The 24215-nt window shown below is 39.5% G+C and overlaps 1 protein-coding gene across 10 annotated transcripts in view; it reads right to left on the minus strand.

Moving 5' to 3' along the window:
• The window catches only part of SGMS1 (sphingomyelin synthase 1), a 273809-nt gene that overhangs the window by 1648 nt on the left and 247946 nt on the right, over nt 1-24215 (minus strand). For all 10 annotated transcript variants that reach the window (XM_087432208.1, XM_087432203.1, XM_087432206.1 and 7 more), the window contains 3 exons: nt 20930-21047; nt 4496-4649; nt 953-1119 (listed from right to left, as the gene is read on the minus strand). In XM_087432208.1, coding sequence (XP_087288334.1) covers nt 953-1119; nt 4496-4649; nt 20930-21047 — 439 coding nt within the window. The remainder of the gene's footprint in view (nt 1-952; nt 1120-4495; nt 4650-20929; nt 21048-24215) is intronic.

Here is a 24215-nt window from a genome sequence, read left to right on the forward strand (position 1 = left end):
AATTAATTGCTCCAGCCCCAAAAGGAACATACACACTTTTCTCATAATCTTTCACTTTAAGTTAAAATATTTCCCATATTAAAATTCACAAAGGACCTTAGACCAGCCCCACGTCCACCCACATATGCCAGTTTCACACTCACGCCACCATTCTACACTCTGCACTCATCTGCAAATGGGGGCCACACTCTAGTAGAAAAACAACTCCAATTCCAGGAATTCAAGGAGAACTTGTGGCTTACTCAATCTCTAATCTATAAATAAATACCTCAATTAGTTTTTAATTTTTTTATTATTATTTTTTTTTTTTGGTGAGGAAGATTGGCCATGAGCTAACATCCATTGCCAATCTTCCTCTTTTTGCTGAAGAAGATTGGCCCTGAGCTAACATCTGCGCCCATCTTCCTCTATTTTGTATACGGGATGCCAACACAGCATGGCTTGATAAGTGGTGCATAGGTCTGCACCTGGGGTTCTGAACCTGTGACCTCTGGGCCGCCGAAGTGGAGTGCACGAACTTAACCACTATGCCACCGGGCCGGCCCCTCAATTACTTTTTTAGCTACTTACTTGTCTATGATGAAAATGGACAGACTTAATTAAATATTAAGTATTAAGCTTGATGAGGTGCCAAGGGTAGGGAGATGAGGGTAGAAATGCAAATGAAGCAATAGGTGGGCATAGCTTAGAAAATATTTTTCAGGGACAATGAATGTGATACTTGTTCTAGAAGGGTGTAATCTCCCATGTCATTATATTAACACATTTCTTGTTCATTTTTGATTCTGAAGTGGATCAGCATCACAAAAGACAACACATCTTAGTTGACTACCACTTAAGAAAAGAGAAACCTAAGACATTTATGGATTCTTTAAACTCTCCCCCTAGCCATGACATCAACACCAGGCCAGAAGAGGCAAGAGAAACTAAAATCAAACTGGGGAAAACTCACTTGCTGATTGGCCATAGTGTGGTACCACCAGAAGAGTCTTGTGGTGATGTAATATGCCACCACCACGTCCACAGTGTAGTGGTCATGCGCTAAGAGAATACAGAAGATTCCAACCACGCTGAGAAGCCAGCAAATCCAGTGATACCACCAGAGTCGTCGAGGGGAATCTGACAAGAGAAGAAATTTGCAAGAGTCCTATTATTCAAGTACCACTAAGCAGACCCAACCACGTCTCTACTACTACTTCTTATGATTTTATTTATTTATTTTTTTCCCCCAAAGCCCCAGGAGATAGTTGTACGTCATAGCTGCACATCCTTCTAGTTGCTGTATGTGGGACTCGGCCTCAGCGTGGCCGGAGAAGCGGTGCGTCGGTGCGCGCCCGGGATCCGAACCCGGGCCACCAGCAACAGAGCGCGCACTTAACCGCTACTACTACTTCTGAATCCAGTTACCCTGGGTCTCTCTTTCTGAAACAGATCTCTTGCGCTAGCAAATCTAAGGCTTTCGCTTATCTGTAACCAAGGTTAGAACGAAAGCAGCTTATTTTATAAACCGATTTTACTAGCAATAGTAATTCATATTCAGTTGTTACTTGACTCCTATAATCATAAATACAGTTTAAAAGGACAAATTAGGACAGGTTAATGCATCATGCTCCATTAAAAAAAACAACTGTCCACTGACATTTAATTAAATTTACTTGTAAATAATTTAGGATTAATGCTCTATACAAAAATTAATACGTTTTGGTCTATAGACCCTTATACACAGACTAAGCCATTATAATTGATATAACTGTCTTATTTGCTTTGCTTTCCCAGCTCTGCAACCATACAGTAATCTGAAAGTCTTTTGAGATTTCCATTTCTCAAATACAAATAAGAGAGAACGCAAAGGCCTAAGAATTCCAGTCCAAGTGCATTCCCAACGGTAGGGCAGTGTCAGATAAATACTTCCATTTGGGAAGTTATCCGAGGGAAGCATCAAAATCTCCATTAGTGCAGGCCTTCCTGCACATTTCTGCACCTTGTATTCTCAATAGAAGGGCTTCAGAGGGTCTGAAATTTTAGGCAAAAACATTGTTTGAATGTGATCTACCCTCCCCACCCAAGGGGAGAAAGTTTGGGCTTTTACTGGATTCTCAAGGGGTCCAAGAATCAATCATTCATTCAGCCAATATTTATTGAGACTATATCTATGTGCCCAGGACAGGAACTGCTCTAGGTACTCAGATCAACATATAAAACAGGCAAGGAGCTCCCCTCTGTGGGGAGATTCCTTCCTAGTAGGGCAGAGAGACAATAAACAATAATCATAATAAATAAGTAAATTATACACTATGTTAGAAGGCATTATTGCTATGAAAAAATAAAAGCTGAACAGGATAAGCAGGGTCAGAAGGGTGAAGGGTGGCTTGCAATTTTAAACGGAGTGAGTGGTCAGGGTAGGGGTCTTAGTGTATGTATAGGGCTCCATACGCCATCAGGAAAATTTGTATTTGATACCTTAACAATACAACAACAAATAGTGGCTACCACTCATTCTCCATGCAACTCTATTATTAGTGTCCATATATGCCACCTATTTTAATTTTTACCACCTCTCCCTCACCCATTAAGTAGCTATCAGTATCTCACTCTAAAGATGAGGAAACTAAGACTTAGAGGTATAGGTATAGGTTTCTCTCAAGGTCACAGAGCTAGTAAGTGATATCATCAGGATTCAAAAATTAGAGTTTGTGACACAAATCTTCCAAGTTTCCTAATATGGTACACAGCTTTATCTTCAAGAAGGATGAGGCTTAGTTAGCCCCATTAAATGATTTCAGGTACCAACCAGCAGGGGGCAGGAATCCCTCCCCCAGGGCTGCTGACACCAGGCCTATTTGGTTCCCATTTTCCATGACCAGTTACATCCCAGTCCAAGGGCTGGATCACGCCCTGACAATTCTGAACACACATTGTTAGAATTCACTCTATTTGGTCACATACTAAACACAAGCAGAAGAACACCTACTCTCTCAGCGCCCTGAAGCGCATCATCTCTTCTCCTCCTGTGTTCCTTACCTTAGTGTTTTAAGATCAAAACTGGGCTTTCACCCTTTAGTCCACCACGTGTCTACTGTACCCCCACAATCAATCTTGCTATCTGTTGACCCTTCTTTGTTAATCCCTCTCAGTTCCCTCCAGTTCTCTCCATTCCCAACGCCATCACGATAGTTTGGGCCACCACCATCTCTTTCCTGGATTATAGCAGCAGTCAGTCTCCTAACTTTTCTCCTGGTCTCCAATCTTGCCCCTCTCCAGTATATCCTGCAAGCTGCTGCAAGAGTGGTTTCTTTCTCTCTCTGTCTCTCTGGGACAAGTATGATGACACTGCCCCACCGGTTACAACCCTTCATTAGGCACCCCATCTCTGTCAGACAGAAGTTCAGACTCTTTCTGGCGGCTTAAGGCACACTTCACGATCTAGTTCCTACTTATCAGTCCATGTCATTTCTCATGATCACCCCCACTCTGAATCCCAACCACAACTACACTTCCACAAGGTGCCACATGCTCCCAAGACACCTCCAGACTGCAACGTGTGCCCCTCCTCTGCGGTACCAGCAGCCTGGTTTACTTATCTCCCTTCATGGAAATTGCTTGTATAATGCTCACGGTTTCTAACAGCAAAATATTGAGGACAACTGAATTTTGTACCAGTAGAAAAATGAATAAATAATCTGTGGTTCATTTATAGTATTAAAATACTAATAGCAATTAAAATGAACCAGAGTCTCATGTCTCAAAAACACAATTTGAGAGAAAATTGGCTGAAGATTATATATAGCATGATATCACTTATGTAAATTTTAAAAACCAGAAAACAATACACAAGTACAAAAACATGCATGGAAATAATACAGGACAATAGGAGGGGGAAGGGATGAAAGGCTTTAATCACGTATTGACATTTAATTTGCTTTTTTAAAGGGTTATCTGAAACAGATATGGCAAATGCTAATATATATTAAATCTGAGCAAAGTACAGGGGTATCTTTAATACTAATTTCTGTGTGTTCCATAATAAAATATTTAAGTACATTTTTAAAAGAAATTTCCCATTTAGACTCTGCCTCATTCAGTGTCCCTGAGCCCATGGCTTCTATAAGAGTAGAGATCACTGACCCACCACTGTACCCTCAGCATACAGCATAGTGCCAGGTGCTTAGAGAAATGGCTACTGAGTGAACACATGATCTTCCATCTCCAAGCAGGCCTCATACTGTATTTTTGTGTATTTATGAGATTTCCTTTTGGCTCCCATCAGCAGCTGTAAAACACCCCAAATACTACAGCTGACACTTGAGTAAAAAACCCGTCAAGAAGAGCAGTTACTTCCTCTCACACATATTTCCCTGGGTGGCTGCTGAATCCGGGCGTGGTGGTGAGATGAGGTCCTGCCCTCCTGAGGCCTCCAGTCTCGTTTCAGCAGACTTCCCAGGGACCGTGGGAAATGGCAGGAGAGCAATTCTAATGAAAGCTGTTTGAGACTTACACTCTTTGATAAATAAGTAGGTGAGTGTGAGCATGACTGTGTGGCCGCTGTACAGATAGTCCCCACACATGTTGTGAGAGCCAGTGATGGACAGGCCACCGCCAGCAATGAGCTTCATTATTCTCCGCAGTTGGGCTTCCCAGTCTCCAAAAAGCTGATGGGAAAAGAGAAAACAAGATTCATTATTAGCCCACATGAAAGTGTGCTATGATTTCTATTTAAATTCAGAATTAGGCTTTGTGATATTGTGATTTATAATAAGAAACAGATATTTGGTCTTTGTCCTCGTTGCTGGCACAGAACTTCTAAAACCTTTGGAATTTCCTAAGTGAAGAGAGAGAGAAAAAGTGTCTTCTGCTATTGATAACAAGTCCCTTTCAACCACACTTAAGTCATGTTAATGAGGTGTGTTTCAAAAAGCCCCTAAGGATGGGGGCTGGTTGCCAGGAGAACCAGTCAAATGATTAAAGGGTTGGGACTTTCAGTCCCACTCGTCCCCCACCTCCGGGGCGGGGAGATGGACTGGAGGTTGAGTTAATTACCAACAGCCCACGACTTGATCAAACATGCCTACATAATGAAGCCTCCACAAAATCCAAAAGGACAGGGTTCAGAGAGCTCCAGGTTGGTGAACATGTGGAGATATGGGGAGAGCAGTGCACCCCAGAGCGGGCATGGAAGCTCCAAGCTCCTTCTCACACACCTTGCCTGATGCATCTTTTCCATCTGGCTGTTCCTGAGTTACATCGTTTTATAATAAACTAGTCATGTAGTAAGTAACATGTTTTCCTGAATTCTGTGAGCCATTCTAGTAAATTAATTGAACCAGAGGAGGGGGTCATGGGAACCTCTGATTTATAGAGGGTTGGTCAGAAACACAGGTGACAATACAGACTGGTGACTGGCATCTGAAGTGGGAGGGCAGTCAGTGTGAGACTGAGCCCTTAAACTGTAGGATCTGATGCTATCTCTGGGTAGACAGTATCAGAACTGACTAAAGAGAGTTGGAGAATTGCTTGATACGAGGGGAAAACCCCCACACATCTGATCACAGAAGTGTTCAGTGTGGTTATTGAGAGTAGAGGAGATACACAGGACTGTTCTTCCTTTACAAGCTTCTATTAAGACATAAAATCCCTCACCATGAAGTCTGCCCATTCAACGCTTCCCGTTCCTTGGGCAGCCCTTGGAAAGAGTATGGTCCTAGAGATGAAACACTTGGCTTCAGAACCTTCCTTAGATGTTAGCACTTTTTATGGGATATTTCAGCAGATGTTTACCCAATTTTTTTTATCACACTAATACAGAAAGACTGACTGATTGATTTACTATGATAACTGCCATTTGTGAGGAATAGAAAACTTAACTCTCTAGGGAAAATATATATGTTTTCGCAAGCTTGGCCTAGAGGACAACTGTTCTATTAACTTAGCTAATGCAATTGGAGGTTGGGACAGTCAAATATACAAATATCTTTTGGTATGTGATTTTTGGAGACCAAATTAAAACAAGGGATTGATAGGATGTACCTTCAATCTTCCGAAATTATGTGGGTAGAACTGCATGTTTTTCCTTTTAATATGAGTGAAAAAAGTTTAAGAATAAATCTACCTGTCTCTGATACAAGTCTGGGCTGGATACTAGAGCAATAAATGGCTTGAACAAGTCACTCACTGCAACTTTTATTTGCTCTGTCAAATGAAATGTGTGAATGTCTATATTTTATGCTTGTCAGCACTCTTTTAAATTGTCATTGGCCAATTTAATCATCATGATCCCTTTTTAACATTTAACTGATAATATTCCAGGCTTTGGGAAACATATGTTTCATTATAATTTTACTTTAAAAAATTTATCAAGATTTCTAGATAAGGATGGCAGGTTGAAACACATTGCACAGAGGATATGATTTCCCAAATTCAAAGGGATCACTGAATGCCCAGCTCAATAGAAGAAAACAGTTCTACACAGCAAGACTCGGCATCATGGAATTTCAGAAACTGAGGGCAAAGAAGAACTCTTAAGCCTGCAGAGATTAAAAACAAGCTTCATATGAAGGATCAAGAATCAGACTTTTTCAAAAGCAACACTGGAAAACAGAAGGCTTTGGAAAAATGCCTCCAAATTCTGAGGGAAAATGATTGCCAACTTAGAATTCTATACCCAGCCATATTATTAACTATGCATAAACTAAGAATAAACTCAAACCATTGTCATATATACAAGATTTCAAATAATTACCACCTATGTACTTTTTTTCAGGAAATTATAAAGGATATGCTCTACAAAGCAAAGGAGTAAAAAGAAAAAAGAAGAAACAGGATTTGCTAGAACGCCAATGGAGAGCCGAAGAGCAGTGCCGGCTTAGAAAGTGAGCATCCCCAATGGGTTAGTCAGAGCTCTGGAGAGTCATCTTCAAGGAAGTGACTAACAGAAGACCCAGTGCCTCCGGCTGTAGTGAGAAGAGTCACAACATAAGGGTATTGAATAAGTACACAGAAAACTAATAAAGCAAAGAGCAAGGCAATTACTAATTCTACAGGAAATAAAATATTGTCCAGAAAAGGAAAAGTAATTATAGGAAACTACACGACTTACCTGTGAATAGCATTTACAAAACTATAACAGTGTAAGCAGTGAATATTGAGTTAAATCAAGGACAGAAAACTACACTGGGAAGACAGGACAAGGAGTGTGAATGTGTGTGATGGGATGACGGGGGGGGGGGTGGGGGGAGGGAGAAGGAAAGAAAAAGGCACAGAACCTGCAAGCTGGTGGGGGTGGGGAGAGGAAGGAACAAGAGGACTCTAAATCTTGGCGTTCCACAGCAGGAAGTCAATAATAGTGACATGCCTATATTAGCAATTATAAAGAAACAATACTGCCATGTCACTTAAAGACCTGAGGGTACACATACACAAAAAAGACCTGTAAAAAGATTTAAGGATGTGAAGGTAAACAGATTCAGTTAAGTTAAAGATTCAGTTAAACAAATCTGAGTCTCAAGATTCAGTTAAGAGTTGAGAGAGTAGGAAAGTGGGCTGCAGGAGGGTTATGGTTAGGGGGCTACTGTCTTTCATAACAAATCGTTAAGTACCCTTTTATTTTTTAAGTTGCATGCATGTAAACGCGACAAAAATTTTTAAGGTTTTAAATGGAAAGTCTGGTACGGTTCTCTCATAACAATGGGTAATATATAGAAGAAAACGATGGCAAAAAATCTTAGGGAGCTCTTCATTTTACATGATTTCAAATTGGCCTTCCAAAATTCCCTCTGTGTTTTGAAAACTATAAATCACATTCTCAGGCACCATTACTCCGCAATTTTCTCTCCAATTTTAGCAGGAAAACATTCGTGGGGAAAATGTATATGCAAGGCAGGAGGAAGAAATTATGAAGCAAACATGGCACTGAAGAAAAACAGCTAAAAATTAATGCTGCATTTCTTACAAGTGCCCTTAAAACCCCTTACACTTTCTTTCTAAAATATCTTTCCATGTTTGTCAAACTTCTCCAAAGAGAAAGTCTCTTTAAGCTTTGTGAGAAAGAGGTAAGGATGGTTACAGTTACATAAAAATTTTTCATTATGTTTAAAAAAGCATACAAAGTAAAAGACAAATTATAAAACAAATGGAACAGAAACAAGGTAACATCTTTACCGAGTACACAGCACACAGAAATCAAATAAAATAAGACCAATTTAGGAAACAAAATTTATCAAAGGACAAAGGATGTGATCAGCTGGAGGCATAGACTCTATCAAAATTAGAAATAAAAATTAACATGAATAGCAGCTCATTTTTTCCCCATATCAAATTAGCAAAGCTAAAAAAAGACGGCCAATGGTGTGGCAGGTATAATGCCACTGATCTTCTCAAACAGGCTCATCTAAGAGGAGGAGAGCAGGTGAAGGCAGCGGCCCTCTATAGAGCAGTGCGGGGAAGAGGCGGCCTCTAGAACAGATGGGCTGGGCTAAAATCATGGCTTTTCTACCAATTAGCTGTGTGAGCCTCGGCAGCGGAACCATTCTAAGCCTCAGTTTCCTCATCTACAACTTGAGGAGAAATATATTTATTACAATTGGAAAAATCCTCTGCAAGAATAATCATTAATACTGACCAGCAATCTAAATAGCCATAATCTCTGACTCAGGTAGATTGCTCCTAGCAGTCTACCTCAAAGAAACGATCCCAAATATGAAGAAAAGCCTTATGTACAAATACCCCACTGCCACTTTCTTTACAAAAGCAACAAATTGGAAACAACCTAAGTGGAAATTGTTAAATAACTGTTCCCTTGCTATTCAAAGCCTGGGCCAGGGAAGTACCAGCAACACCAGGAGTCGGCTGTTGGTGTCTGCTCAGTACCTACTGAACCAGAATCTGAGGGGATTCACATGCACTGAACTAGGCTATAACCGGTTAATAAATTACCAGAAAATAAGTTCACAATGATTGTGTAGCAAGTTTACATCACAAACATTTTCTTCTATTAAGAGGAAAAAACAAAACAAAATGTTTGGTATAATTATAACTGTGTTTAAAAAAACATGCACAGAAAAAGTCTAGGATGTACACACTACATGTTAACAGGGTTTGCGTGGAAATTGGTAGGATTTCTACCAGTCTCTGTCTCCTGGGGACTTCTCTTCCTGTCCTTCGGCAAGAAAGAGAGGGATTCTCTTGGAGCTCTGCAGTTCTGGGACCTAGGTTGAGTGCAGGCAGGAGACACAGGAGAAAAAAAAGGAAGAAGAAGGAAAATCGGGAAACTCACGCCTGGATCTTTCATACTTCCCATTTTAGTTTCCTTCCCAATCTGCCTGCTACCATATTCAGGGTCCCCAAAGAGCTGCCCCACACATTCTGCCCCATGTTTTTTTGGTTGAGTTCAGGGGGAAAGAGGATGGAGTGTGCCTACTCCATTGTAACCGGAACTGTCACCTTCCCATTAGTAGGCTTCTGAATGTTCATTTTTGAAAGCAGAGACATTTTGGGGGACACTCAAGTAAACGTTTCTCAGTGGACACTACAAAGCTGTGACAAGAAGGTCTCATAGCTACATCACTATGTGAATTATGGTCTCCTAGGGTCACAGAAAAATCAGTTTTCAGTGAAAATATAAAGCAGTTTTCTTCAACTTCTAATGAATGGCCAAGAAATTAAGTAAACTGGCCAAATCACTTAAGCAATAACAAGGCATAGAAAGAAACTGAGAGCAGAAGAACGCGGCAGAGGCTTCCGAATGAGACAGACCAGTCAAGTCCAGTTAGCACCAGTGAACCTTTGGTTATCAAAAAGCAGGTTTCCCCAAGTGTTTTTCCACTGCTGAATAACACAATGCTCTGATCGTAGTCTGTTCACCATCATTCAGTTTGCAGATGGCCTAGTGCACTGGCATTTTCCTTAACTGCATTTGAAGAGCAAGGATACTCCTGTGCTTCACCTCCTAGTGGGAGGAGAGGGAGAACCTGGAAGCAAAACTCAACAAATAATGCTGCATAAATCAACGGCTTTGGCATAACTTTGATGAAGGGCCGACAGTGAGCGTTAAAAAGTAGAAACGCTATTTAATATAATCCTTGCCCCTTACCAATGCTTCATTTTGCAGCAGCCTTGAAAAATCAGCAAGGCAGGTCTTAGCTCCATCCTGGGTCCCCTGGCTGTTCAGTGTTGGGCTGGGAATGGGACCTAAATTCTCTGACTCCACGTATGTACGATCTGCAAAACTGTATGCCACCTGCGCACAGTCAGTCCCTCACAAGCCTACAGACATCAGGAACTGGATCCATATAAAGTAACTTCTTGAGCAGCCCAGGTACCTTAGAGAGGTAATGGCATGCTCTCAAACCCCATTCAAACAGCCAGGTGTCTCTCAAAGGACTCATTCACTTATTCAATGAATCTACCTACTACCACTAGGACAAATAAATTTTTATCTTGTCCTGAAGAATAATCTTCCTTCAAAACAGAAAATTCACTATCATCCATGAGACGCCAAGAAAGCTGCTCTTAAATGCCCAGACCACTGATGAGACCTGCTAAGGGAATCAAGCAGCAGGGAGCAGGAGGATCAGTGGAACCCCCGTCAACCCATATGCTGAGCAGCCTGCAAGCGAGAAACACACGCTACACACTGCGATTCCCCAGTCGACCTCAACCCCACATGACTAAGGCCCCAAACTTCGAGAGTACGCCACTTCCTAAATTTCAGCTGGCATGTAGCCCTCCTCACCAATGACGAACACCGAAGAATTAATAAGCTTTGAAAATGTCTTTTAGTGTGACCCTGAAGCCCGTACCGGGAAGGTGGTGTGTTCATAATTTTGATGAATGCTTTAGATTTCACAGCAGCAGTGAGAGGCTCAAAACTGCCCCTTATAATTTCTCATACCTTTTTACTCCTTCTCGATGGGGCAGAAAAAAAAGGAGTGGTAAAGTGATTTTACATAATAAAACATTACCTTTTGTTTGTATAGAGATTCCAACTTTTTAACAGAGTTTTTCCATCAATGATCTCACTGTATCCTCACAAGCCTGTCAGGTGGTTAGTGCAGATGTGATTATGTTCATTTCAGAGATGAGCAAATAAACAGAGAGGCTCTTTCTCCGTTTCACGCAGTGACTCTGTTGGGATCAGATCCAGATGTCTGACCTCTCACCTAAACGATCTTGCCTTTGGGTCCCTGGAAAGAGCCTGCTATTGTTGCAAACACCTCCCCAAACGACAAAGGCTGGACAATGTCTCCAGGTTCACTTTTTTGTTGTCATTCTAATGAAATATAATCTATTTGATATATGTCATTTAAATAGTTGAATAGCTAAAACAATATTTAGTATTTACTAAAGATCTATTTTTCATAAGTGTTTTTTCCATTTAAATCAAACTTCTCGATCTCTATAAAAGTTATTTTCATGGAAACCTTTCACAATTTTATTGCACATTTTCTGCCTTTTTAAGCCAGGTGTTTACAATTTGATTTGAACTTTCCTTGCTATATTGTGCTGAGTTGGAGGGACGCTCCAAAGGCCTCCAAGTTTACTTGCATAGGTACAACAATGAGGATAAATCCAACCCCAGACCCCAGTTTTGGGTTAACTATCTAGGTGGCTCTGGACAAGCCATTTTACCCATTCTAGCTGCAGTTCTCTCATCTGTAAAACAGCAAGAACAGCACCACCTTATCCTCAACCCTTACCGACCAAAACGAGATACTGTTTGTAAAAGTGACTGCTAAAATTATAATGTGCTATACAAACTTAAGACAGCGTTACAATAACCGAGTCAGGTCAATCTTTTTTTTTGGCGGGGGGGGATGGGGGTCCTTAAGTGAGAACTCAATGCCTAGCAGCCAACAAGTGAAATTTGGACGGTCCTCCTTAAATACACAACCCTCACGGATGCTCATCTGTGATCACAGGAGACTTTTCTGAATTCTTCCTCCAGATTGGTAATCGTTTCACTTCTGGAAAGATTTAGTTTCATGCACAATTTATATCCATCTCAATGGATCTGAGGTAGAGAGATTTCACCATGCACATCCTCTCAGAACTCACATATACAACTTTTAAAAACACCTTTCCCTCCACCAAGCTCTGAAGGATTTGGCTATCTGCACCTCTCCATTACCAAATGTATCCACCGATTCCTATACTAGGCACATTTTTTTTTTGGGGGGGGGGGGGGGATGTGTCTGTAAGTAATTATCAGGAATAAAACAGTAATTTTTTAATAAAAATAAAATCCCCAACCAGCCTTCCTTTCCCCCAGTAAACACCTTTAAATTTTTTATGGCCTCTAGTAAGGAGATTTATCAAAGGCTTCATAAAACTCTAAATAAAGGCCAGCTATGGATTTCCATTCACCCATATTCTTATTTATCACATTAAAGAAATCCAGTATTTCAGTCAGGCAATACTTCCCTTTAACAAAGTTACATTTGCTTTAAGTGTTGAGAGATCCTTTAGCCTATCTGGTCATGAAGGTAAAATTGAAAAAAAAATTCACTCAGGTTTTTGTTTTGCAAATTTCTAAATCTAAAGAAGAGCACAATGAACACCCATAGACTCTTCCCTTACACTCGTCAATTACCAACATCTGTCACATTTGCTTCTCCTTTCTCTTTCTCATTTTTCTTCCTGGACCATTTGAGAATGAGATGAATACATTACGACACTTCACTCCCTAAATTTAAAAACAAAGACATTTTCTTCTATAATCACACTCACGAAATTTAACAACGACACAATACTATCACAGTTAATAGACATCCTTATTCAGACTTCCCAACAGTCTCAACTATGTCTTTTATAACTTTTTCCCCAATCTAGGAACCAATCAGAGAATATATACTGAGGTTACTTTCCATACTCTTAATTTTTCTTAGCCTACTACAGTTTCTTAGTCTTTTTTTTTAATGATATTGACATTTTTGAAGAGTCTAGTCTAATTTCTCTATAGAATGTCCCCCAATTTGGTTTTATCTGATTGTTTCCTTATGTTTAAATTCAAGTTAAATGTTATTGGCAGGAATATTACAGAAATGATGCGCCTTCCCAGCGCATCACGTCAAAAAGCATCTGATACCATTTGTCCTGCTACTGGTTTGATCACTTGGCTATCAGAGTGTCTGCCAGATTTCTCCACTGAATACACACCTTTGCCTCTTTATAATTAATAAGAAATTTGTGATTTTTTTGAAATTATATAAATATTATGGTCCCCAACCTTTCACCCAATGGTTTTAGCATCCATTGATGATTCTTGCTTTTATTATTATAGTGGTTGCAAAATGGTGAGTCTCTATTTCTAATATTTCTTTTAAATCTACTAGTTGGCTTTTTCTCCTCCAACACTAATTTTTAAAATGCTTTTTATTAATGTTTTACGATCAATTATTGTCATTATTTCATTGTGATGCTCAAACTGTCTCAAATATGGCCAGTGGGAGCCTCTCAAGCAGGACAATATGGTTTTTGAATGAAACCCACTGGCCTGTAGTGTCTGGACAGCTCTGGACCCCTTCCTCAGGATGCAAGTCCCCATTGTCCATCTGCCTGTACTCTGACACAATGGATAACGCCTCATGTAGAGTCATACACCATCACCTCTGAGGCTCTTTGGAATTCCTCAGTGAATGCTTTCTGACTCTGGTGACCTCTTCACACTAGATGGCTGTTGCCATGTAGAAAAATCTTTGCCCCCTCCCAACGTCTCCCAAACATGGCCCTCTTTGCCCTGGTCCAGGCCTTCCTCACCTCTAATTCAGACAACCATGGAAAAGCAGCTTCATCTGTCTCCCTCATGTGATGTACCAAGAAGAGAGACGTTGCCAAACTTCTTGCCTCTGCAACTTGGTACCGTTAGTACCTGTGAGACAACAGGCAGGTCAAGCATCTCTGAACAAACTGCAATTTCCTCCCACTCACTGTTGTGAGGATTAAATGATAACAAAACATTTAGAATCATATCTGGCACAAAACAGGTACACACGATTTGGTACCACTCTCAGTCTACCTCCTTCCATCCCCCAAACAGCCTACTTTCTGTATCACTGGAGAGATGTCTTTCTACGAGACACAGGAATCACATAATACTCCCTGCCAAAACCTTTCCTGGCTTCCTATGGCCAAACTCCTTAGACAAAGGCCAAACTCCTTAGAAGGGTGACAAGAGGCCATAAAATCTGCCCACGACTTGCCTCTCTGGCTTTATCTCTGCCACTTGGCCCAGAGGATCACATGCTCAGGTACATCTAACTTTACCTGCTCCCCAGACTCCCATTCGCACCCTTTCTGTTTTCTCCACCTGGCAGCTCCCCCTCTTCACTTCCACTTGGCAAATTCCTACTCATCCTATGGAGACTTGGCTCAGACAGCACCTCCTCAGTGCAGCCAACACTCCCAGCAGAGTTTGCACCTTATTCTTTGCTTCCATGGCAACTGAGTGCCACAGGCCTATTACACGGAGGACTGAACAAGTCAGAGAGGAATATGTTGGGTTACAAGTCTGTCATGGCTTCTGGATGCCCATTTGTGAGAAGAGGGAGCACTTGTCTTATATATTTGTGTATCCTCAAAATTTATGCCATACAGGGCAGGTTCTCTAGAAATGTTTGTTCAGGAAATAAGCAACCACTTGTTTATCAAAAGAAGTCACATCTACAAGCTGCCTACAATCACACCGACAATCTGGGAGGGTGAGTCTCCCTGGTGTCTTCCTTTTAATAAGAAAACCACTTAGAAAGTTTAGGGTTTCGGGCCGGCCCCGTGGCTTAGCGGTTAAGTGCGTGTGCTCTGCTGCTGGCGGCCCGGGTTCGGATCCCAGGCGCGCACTGACGCACCGCTTCTCCGGCCATGCTGAGGTCGTGTCCCACATACAGCAACTAGGAGGATGTGCAACCATGACATACAACTATCTACTGGGGCTTTGGGGGAAAAAAAAAATAAATAAATAAAATTAAAAAAAAAAAAAAAAAAAAAAGATCAACTTTAAAAAAAAAAAGGAAGTTTAGGGTTTATAAAATCATGTAAAAATGCATATATCAAATGTTAACTATGAGACAGGAACAACTGTAAAGAAAGCATGATCAGAAGTATGTAAGAAAAATATGCATAAATAAAGGACTAAAAAATATACCGAAACATTAACAATACATAGGGCCATGAGTGATTGTAAAAATTTTCCTCTTTTTGTATTTGTGGAGTTTCTTTAAAATGGAAAAAAAAATCATCTGTTTTTTAAGAGAGAGAAAGAAATGATTTAGTGTATCCTATCTTTTTCATCCCTGAAAAAGGAAGGGAACAGTGGAGAGGGAAATGGTAAAGTGAAGAAAAGACTTGGGATGGGGAAAGTTACTGGAAATTATATGCAAGAAATAGGAAAAAAGGAGAATGAACAAAAAGGAAAAATTATACTGACAATAAGAAACTGGAATGCAAGCAGAAAACAGGTAAAATCAACCACTGACAATTTAAGTTCCACACAATTCAACAGGATGACATGAAGCTGTTTTTGTAACAGCTATATTCTGAAATACTGATAAGGTTAGCAGGAGCTAATCAGAACATCAAAATTTGTCAGTGTGGAGGGCAGCTTGGAATACTCTAGCTGCTACCTGAGAATGTAAGACAGAACTAAAAAAGGTTATAAAATCCTAAAGAGCAATGAGTCTTTTGCCTTGTAACACTGAACTCGTGCCAGAAAAGAGTTCCTTGAGGCTGATGATTACAACATCACAGCTTAGCAGTGAATTGGAGGAGGTGCTTTGATCTTTCTAAGCTGTGCAATGCAGAAAAGCTGAGAGTGGCAGAAGAGAACATGAAGGTCTTTCTATTATTACATTTGCATTTTATTGTTCCATTGAACTATCAACCTCAGATGCCACCCAAACATAAGCCTTGTCCAACAGTGGGCTGTGTCCATGTGCGTTAGGAAGAAAAATAAAAGACACGTCTTGCAAGTTCAATAGAACCACTTCACTGAAAACACCATGTCAGATGAATGCGTTAGCCAGCTAAGTACCTTCACTGTAACATTACTCTCTCTTTTCGAAGGTTTTCAAATCTAAAGTCACCATGGAGACCATAAAACAGAACAAAAAATGCATCTCACTTTACTGCTCAGTTACTAGATTAACTCACACGATTATTAAAATGAGAGTTGAAAACAGCATAAGTTATTTCTTCCATTAGCATTAGGCTGTCTGTGTATCTGGGGACTAGAGTAGGTTTTTTTTTCTTTTGGAGTTTGCTAAAATCATTAGAAAAAAACTTTCCTACAGACAGCTTAGAACACTAAAGAATTCTCAAATGTTTCTGCCTTTTTTTTTTTAAACTGAATCATAAACAGTTGTAACAAGATGATAAGAGGTTGTTTTCTGGTTTATACACACGCTCCTTGGAGAAAAGCTGTGACAAGATTTAACGTGGGCTAATCAAGGTTTTGAAAGATTTAACATGGGCTAATCAAAGTCTCGAAAACTTGGCAGCCTCCGATGTAAGCCCTGCACACCACATACTGAGATGCAGCACAAGTGCTTCCCAGAAATTCCTAATCTAGGAACGGAACACACCTACTTCCCTTTCTACTTTTTCCAGTGGCTTTTCATTGTTGCAGCAGCATTTGATGGGAGGCCCACTTTTCTTCCTCACCTAATCATTTCTCATGATGATTCTCTCTCCAAGTTATTACATTCTGTGAAGAGTACACGGCCATCAAATGAATGAACAATAGGACCAATTTTCAAAATTACTACTATACACTTATTGGAACATTTTTCTTAGAAGCCAAATATTTTGAGTATTGGCATTAAGGGAAGAATTAAATATACTAATTATGGGGTTTAATATGATGGTGGAACCAAGTTTAAGTTCACATGACTATGTTAAACAGAAAGTCATATTCTAAAGCTCAACTCTCTTCCCTTGTAGTTTAATGATGATTGATAACTATGAGACTATCCACTAACTGACAGGCCTTAAATGGTGTCTCAAATCAGGAAATACCCAATTCTGTACGCATTTTACTTTTATGTCCCATCTTTGGCCTTTTCATCCACACTCACAACTTGAACACCATCCGGAATATGATGAATCACAAATATTTAATTTCTAGCTCTAATTTTTCCCTCAACGTCAGACCCATATTGCTAACTCTCCTGGACACCACCACTTAGATATCTTGTAAGTACTTCAAACTCTATTTGTTTAATCCAAAGTAATTAACTTTCTTTTCCTGCCTACCTTATAATTATCGCAGTGGTAAAACCCAGTCGCCTTTGAAATCCTTCCTTTCTATCCTCATTCCCTACCTCAAATCTATTATACCAAGTTGTATTGATTTGGCCACTTAAACACTGCTTAAATCTGTCTCCTCCTTTCCATCCCTGGGGCCAGTGGCTTAGCTTGAGACCCTAATTACGGCATTTTACACATTTATTATATAAGGTACAAGTTTGGACTTGTAATCTTAAGGTGCTTTCCACAAAGCAGGGACTTATATTTACCTTGCTCATCCTTTGCACTCTAGTACCTAAGACACAATAGGTACTTAATGCTTGCTTGTTAAATAAATTTTCACTGGACTAATAAGAGTCTAGGGGTTGAAGTGTGAAGACGACACCAAGTTCTTTTCTTATTTCTGTATAGCATTTTACATCGAAAGAGCCCTTACGTATTGCCTTCTTTCACTCTCACAAATCCTTAAGACAGATATAAAAAGTGTCTTTAGCTCTGTTTTGCCAATAAAGGAACTGAAGCTCTGAGAAGTTAAATGCAACTATCACACAGCTAGTAAATGGTTGGGGAGGATCATCCTAACTCTGACCTCAGCGCTCTTTCTACTACTAGGTAGGTTTGTATTTTCACAGGATAGTAAGTTCCCTCTCTGTGATATGGCTCAGAGAGAGGCTGATCAAGATTTGGTGGGGAGGATATTGAGACATCAAATAGAACACTGGACTGGATGACTTTTAGTAAGATTCCTTTCAGTTTTGACTAAGTTAGCCCTGGGCATGATTGTGAAGTAGGCAAAGCTGGTCTCCAGGATCTCTCTCGAGCATCACCCTCTCTCCCTTCGGACACTGTTCTCCAGTGCAGCATTCTAGCACTTGACTGACCATTGCATTTCTTAAGCTTGATCTGTCATCCAAGGGGTAGCACCAAGCCTTCAAGGCCTTTTCCAACTCTTTTTCTAGCTTCAGAAATCATTCTGTTTTACCTGTGAAGTGTTCTTGCCAAAAAAGTTAAAACTGCATTGAATCAAGTCTTGAGAGCCAACTTTCTATTTAGAGGAAATATCGGGGAGAAAGAACTTAATGTTAATTGACACTGCAAAAAAACAAACAGGTAAATCTAGAACAATGGATATTTTACAGGACAACTGATCTGATGTCTACAAGTTACTAATGGGGTAAAAAAAAAACAAAAAAGGGAGAAAGAACTGCTCTAGAATTAGAGACTTAGGAGACAGAACAACTAAATTTGATGTAAAGACTCTGGATCCTAATTTATACAAACCAACTTAAAACCGGGGGGGGGGGGCCGGGGGGGGGCATTTTTAAGCCAACAAGATATGCCATGAACTGGTAATTGCCGATACCAAAGAATTACTGTTAATTGTGTTGAATGTACCATCAGCATTAAAGTTATGCAATGAAATGTCCAACAACTTTAGATGCATACTAAAGTACATAGCAATGAAATGACATCATCTGGGATTTGTTTTTAAAATACTTCAAAAAGAAAAAAAAAAGGTAGATGAAGTAAAGGTAGTAAATCTTGATAATTACTGAATCTGGGTGTTGGGTATATGGAGGTTCCTTATACCAGTTTCTTTATTTTGGGATACATTTGAAAACTATCAGAATGAAAAACTGTTTTCTGAATTCCTTCTTCCAAGAGCCCTGCCTACAAAAGAAGTAATTAGAATTAATGACTTTTAACTACTAATTTTTGCTAAGGTGTACTAATGTTTCACCCCCTCCTACATTATTTTAAAGGTTCCAATTTCCAGAAGAATGTCACAGAGTGATGACCCTAGTTGGGATTTCTGGCAACACAAGAAGTGACACGTTCAGGCTTGGTTTTTTGTTTGTTTTGACTCTTGTGAATTTGTTTTTAGTGGGGTGTGGGGATGGGTTGGGTTGTTGGGGAATGTCACTGTGGATTATGCCCCACCAGGGAACGCCCATTCTAATCTTCCTGGGATAGCTTGGGTTTGCTTTTCGTGCAGTTTCTGCCATTACTTCTGCCTTTACCAAGAAAACCCCTAAGCCATTTTTAGCCACGAGATCTTGGTTAGATATGCCGATGACTCAAGCTGACTCTGTACGTTCCAGTGCTAACCAAGCTTGGGCTTGTGGGCAACTAGGTAGAGCTACAGAAGTCCTGAAGAAACAAGGCTAGAACCGAGTAGGAAGAAAGGCTACATAGCACGACCCCTCACTGTTGGATCCATCTTCAACCTGTGCTTGGCCAGATGGCACATCTTCATAAATCGACGTGACATGCTTTTTGGTGAAGAAATTTCCCAGTGCCACACAGACTTTTTTTAAGGAGTTGAACTAAACTTAGGCAAATGTCCTAAACTGTCAGCCTACTACTGAGAACATACTGCTTATCAAGTCAGCTTCCCAGCAAGAGTCCATATCATTGAATCTTTGATGATAACAAGATATTTCCTATAACCCAGAAGCTGCAGGCAAGTGCTTGAGAGCTTTTATAGAGGATAAAGAAGATGTGACGCTGGCTTCTTTGGAAGGGTGGACGAAAGAGCAAGATGGAAGGTGCACGGAGGTAGGACTGCTGATAGAGATGGTGGAACGTTCGGACTGTTCATTCTTTATGACGGCTTCTCCAGAGTTAAGGAAACAGTTTGCAGCAAAAACAGAAAGAGTGAAGTAAGAAACTAGCTACCTCTCTGAGCACATAGGTAAGTCTAGAAAGGAAGGGGGACCACGGCAAGCAAACAACATAAAGAGATCCAAAATTTCAAACGATAAAGACACCACTTTAAAAATACAAAGTGAATTTTTCAGCCCTCTTTCAAGGTTCCAGCAGAGAGAATATCTCTTCTGGAAGGAACAAAAGTACAAAGAGATGAAATTGAAAGGGTATGAGAGTTTTACCAGAACAAGTGCAATGCAAAGAAATGATTCCAAATACATCATAGTATTCCATATTTTCTCCAACCAAATCAAGGAAATCTGCCTCTTCTACATCCTATCGCATTAAAGAGCTTTAACGTAGGTAAACATTTTTAAAACTAAATCTTCTGCTAATTATTTCATAAAGGTCCAATGATGTCCCTAGTTGAAATTATTCCACAGTAAAGGTTAGGGGTAGGGAGTGTTATGTGAATCTGATGGAAAGATAGAGACAATAAGAAAGGAATAAAGTTTATTTTAAAGAAAGGCTTTTATGCTACTAGAGAAGATCAAAGTGGCAAAATGTACCTTCAGAGTAGTGATCTTATTTGGCTGCAGGAAGGGTGCAAGGAGACAGGAATAGTGTCTCTTGCTCTGCTGTGACAGACTACCACCGCAGGGATTAACAGAAGGAAAAAATATCATTTGAAACCGAACTTTCCATCTAAGAGAGGGAAAAAGTATATAAAAGCTTTTGGATCTGTGTCAAGGGAGCGAATGATATTTTAAAAGTCTGGCAGGAAACCAAAGAGCTACACCCACACACAAAGCTTAACTGCTTCCAGCACACTAACTAGACCACATATTTCCCCAGCTGGGAAGCACTGGCAGAGTTTGGAAATTCTCAGAAGGGTGGGGCCGCCTCGCCATACTCTTAGTAACATTCCCAGATGAGGGTGGAGGGACTTGACTATATTGTGAAGAAATTTTCACCTTTGGTGTTAGTCAAAGGACCCCTGGGCAAGGTGAGAAACGAACAAAAAGCGAAATTACAGTGAGGAATGGTTTACCTTCGGAGAGCAGTTGAAATGCATACCGGGTACTGGGAGTGTAGTTACATACATTGTAATACACCGATACAGGTACAGCGTGCCAACTATGCAGAAAAATCTTCTGCTAATAATAGACCTAGAAAAAGGGAAAAACAGGGCAGACACTCAGTCATGAAATTCCACAGCCTCATTTATGTTAAGTTTTTAATGACCCAACCAACCAGCCAAACCCAAAAAACTACTTGACAGCTTGAAATCAGAATAACTAGCTAGTAGCAGTTTAAGGTGAGGATTTTGAGAATGATGTTGTGGGCTTTTTTTTAATATTAACTGGCCAAAAGAGTTTAAAATGCTCCATATTGCTATGAATTAGGCTTTGTGAAGCCTTAAACCTGAGTTGACATTCAACTGATGTACAAGTGGGGCCCATTCTGATCAGTCAGAGCCCACTCAGTACCTGTGGTTAAACATTTAGAGAGAGTCTTTTCTATCACAAAAGGGAAGATATTCAGAAAACTAGAATGACATTAAAATAAGAATTCAAAACTTTTCTGACATTTAATGAGCCAACATTAAACAATTTTACCTGTACATCGTAGAAACTGATTCTCCTAGCTCATCTCTGAGGAAGCAGGATGCCAAGAAAAAGACCCGTCTGAATGATAGCATCTGACCCCCATCTCCCTCTCTGCTTACTAACTATGTGACCTTGGGATAGGCTACTGACATCTCTGAGTCTCAGTTTCCTAATCTGTAAACCAGGCATAATAACATTAGAAATAATGTATGGAAAATCCCTGCCACGCATGCACAATGGTAGCCATCAAATGTATAAGTTAAATGGATGAATAAGAAAATAAGGAAGAATTAGAAATAGAAATATTTTCCATTTCAAGTTGATTAGTGATTCTAATGAAATTATTTGATATATACACGGGAACACGTACATTGAGTTTGATAACTTCTCCTAATAACAAAATCCACATAGGTATACTTTAATTATGTTGCACAAACTTCTGTGTATCTTTAGACAAGAACGTTCCTTCCCTCTCTACTTCTATCCTTCTCTACCACAGGCCAGAATCACAGTCCTGTAGTTCTCCTCTTTCTTGACTTGGGGACTTCAAGTTTTTCCTTGGCTTGGGGCAACCTGAGTTAAATATACAAAAACATTTATGTACACTGAACACTGAGAATATTGAACATTTGGATCACTCTATAACTGTGTAGCATCGCTCTATTTTTATGCAGGATAGATATTTCTACTGAAGTGTGATAGTTGGAGGAGAATTTGTATCATTTGTATCTTTTAACAAGAGGAACAAAGTGATATGTCACTTGTGTGATTAAAAATTAATTTAAAAAATAACCCATACAACTGTATTAGCATTTCATTCATAACTGCACAGTTCACGTAAGTTACTTAGGTCGTATGGGTAGCGTCTGGGTGTTTTGTCTCCTTACCCAGATTTCAGAAACTAGGTCAGAATTGTTTACTACAGAGGCCATCTTATTTCCTCTTAGTAATGCTCTGTATGTGACCTCCAAAGATGAGAATTTATTCAGCACAAAGCTGTCTTGTAAAGGTACATGCCTGTAATTTTAAGTAGGACGAAAGCACAATGAAACTATATAAAGAGGGACAATACTAGAGAATAATACTAACTTATGAATATCTTAACAAGAATACTTGAAATACCAAAGTGAATTTTATATTGTAAGACGTTAACAGCCATCTTTCTTAAAAAGAAAATGCCCTCTCTAGCCATCCTGCTCAAACAAACAGAAATTACCTGCAATTTCACTTGAACTATACAAGAAACATCTAAGACAGAAAATTGTTAAGTCTAGACCTGTTCATCTCTTTAGAGAAAGAAAAAGAAAATGACTACCATCACTCAACTTTGGTAAAGAATACTATCTTAAAATCACTTTGCTGGATTGTTTTATGGTACACAAAAGACACCCCCCCCCAATAACTATTTCCATATCTCAAACTTGAGTCACATATGAGTAGCAGCGAAAGGATTTCATTATTATCTGAGAATGAGGTGTGTGAAAAAATGATCAAAGATGAGAAAAAATAAATCCTTTTACAAAAAATATTTTAAAAGTAACAAACATTGAAGATTCAGTCACATTTACTATTTGATTTGAAGTGAAAAAGGCAAATGACTTTATCCATGTGAATTTGTCAACGTTAACAAGCTGACAAGCTGGAAGTGGCTGTTTATAAGAATCTTCTGATCTTTGGCATTTACTTAATCTTTTTGAAATTAAGCTTAGATTATCTTCAGTGTGTAATGTTAAACAAGGATCTCCTACCTTAAACTTTAAAAAGCAGGATATAAAAGTGTTTCAAAGAATTATATGCACTTAAAGTATTTATTTCCTTAATCAAAGAATTTCACACATTAGAATTATTACTTACTTAAAGGTTTAAAAGTTCAAGATGTGCTTTTTAAAAAAGGTTTAAAATGGTTAAAAATGTAACAACCACCAAAAAGCCACAGAAGAAATGCTAATGAGATATTACTAGAGATGAAGTGAACACCAAGAATAAGATGCAAGTTATAATTCTCAAAAGCACAATGGTGTTCTGATCTGGGATATATCTCTCCTTTCATGTTGGAAAGAAGCCTGTTTCCCAGCTGCTCACCCTTTGCCATGCCTATCACCTCACAGACACTTGTATCTGGTCATGGTTATCTATTCTTCTCCCAAGTATTTGAGTAATTGGCTAATTACTACTTTTTCTGAGAAAAAGAAAAACATACTTGTTAAATTCGGTTATTAGAAAATATGAATAAAGTGTTAATATTTTATATATAATTATTAAGACTGGCTACAATAGCATGCTATATCCAGTAGAGGTGACTTTATTAAACTCTTTAATATCCCTATTTAAAAAGGAAAAAGAACCTATCAAAATTAGGCTTAAAATAGCAGCACTACATTGTTTTTGATATTTGGTACAATGGTCTAAAATTCTAAAGGAAAAATGGTGAAAGAAAGTAATATACTAGAAATTAAAATTAAAACACTGGAAAATTCTTTTGTTATCTCTTTCAACTAATCTATTGCCAGAAGACATACACAATTCATTCAGTGCTCAGAACTGGCCTGCAAGCTCTTTATGGAAGCTATTGGCTTTTAGAAACAAACAGGTCCCGAAACACAGCAGCAGAACCAAGCAAAAATCCAAAACTCAGAGGTAATAAACAAGTGGGAGAGCACACCTGACGGTAACACAGAATCAGGGAGGCCCACATCTCTGGAGCAATCGTTGAGGCCAGTGATGATA

This window comes from Ceratotherium simum, chromosome 6 (genome assembly GCF_057802395.1).
Source record: "Ceratotherium simum simum isolate JZ-2026a chromosome 6, ASM5780239v1, whole genome shotgun sequence".
NCBI lineage: Eukaryota > Metazoa > Chordata > Mammalia > Perissodactyla > Rhinocerotidae > Ceratotherium > Ceratotherium simum.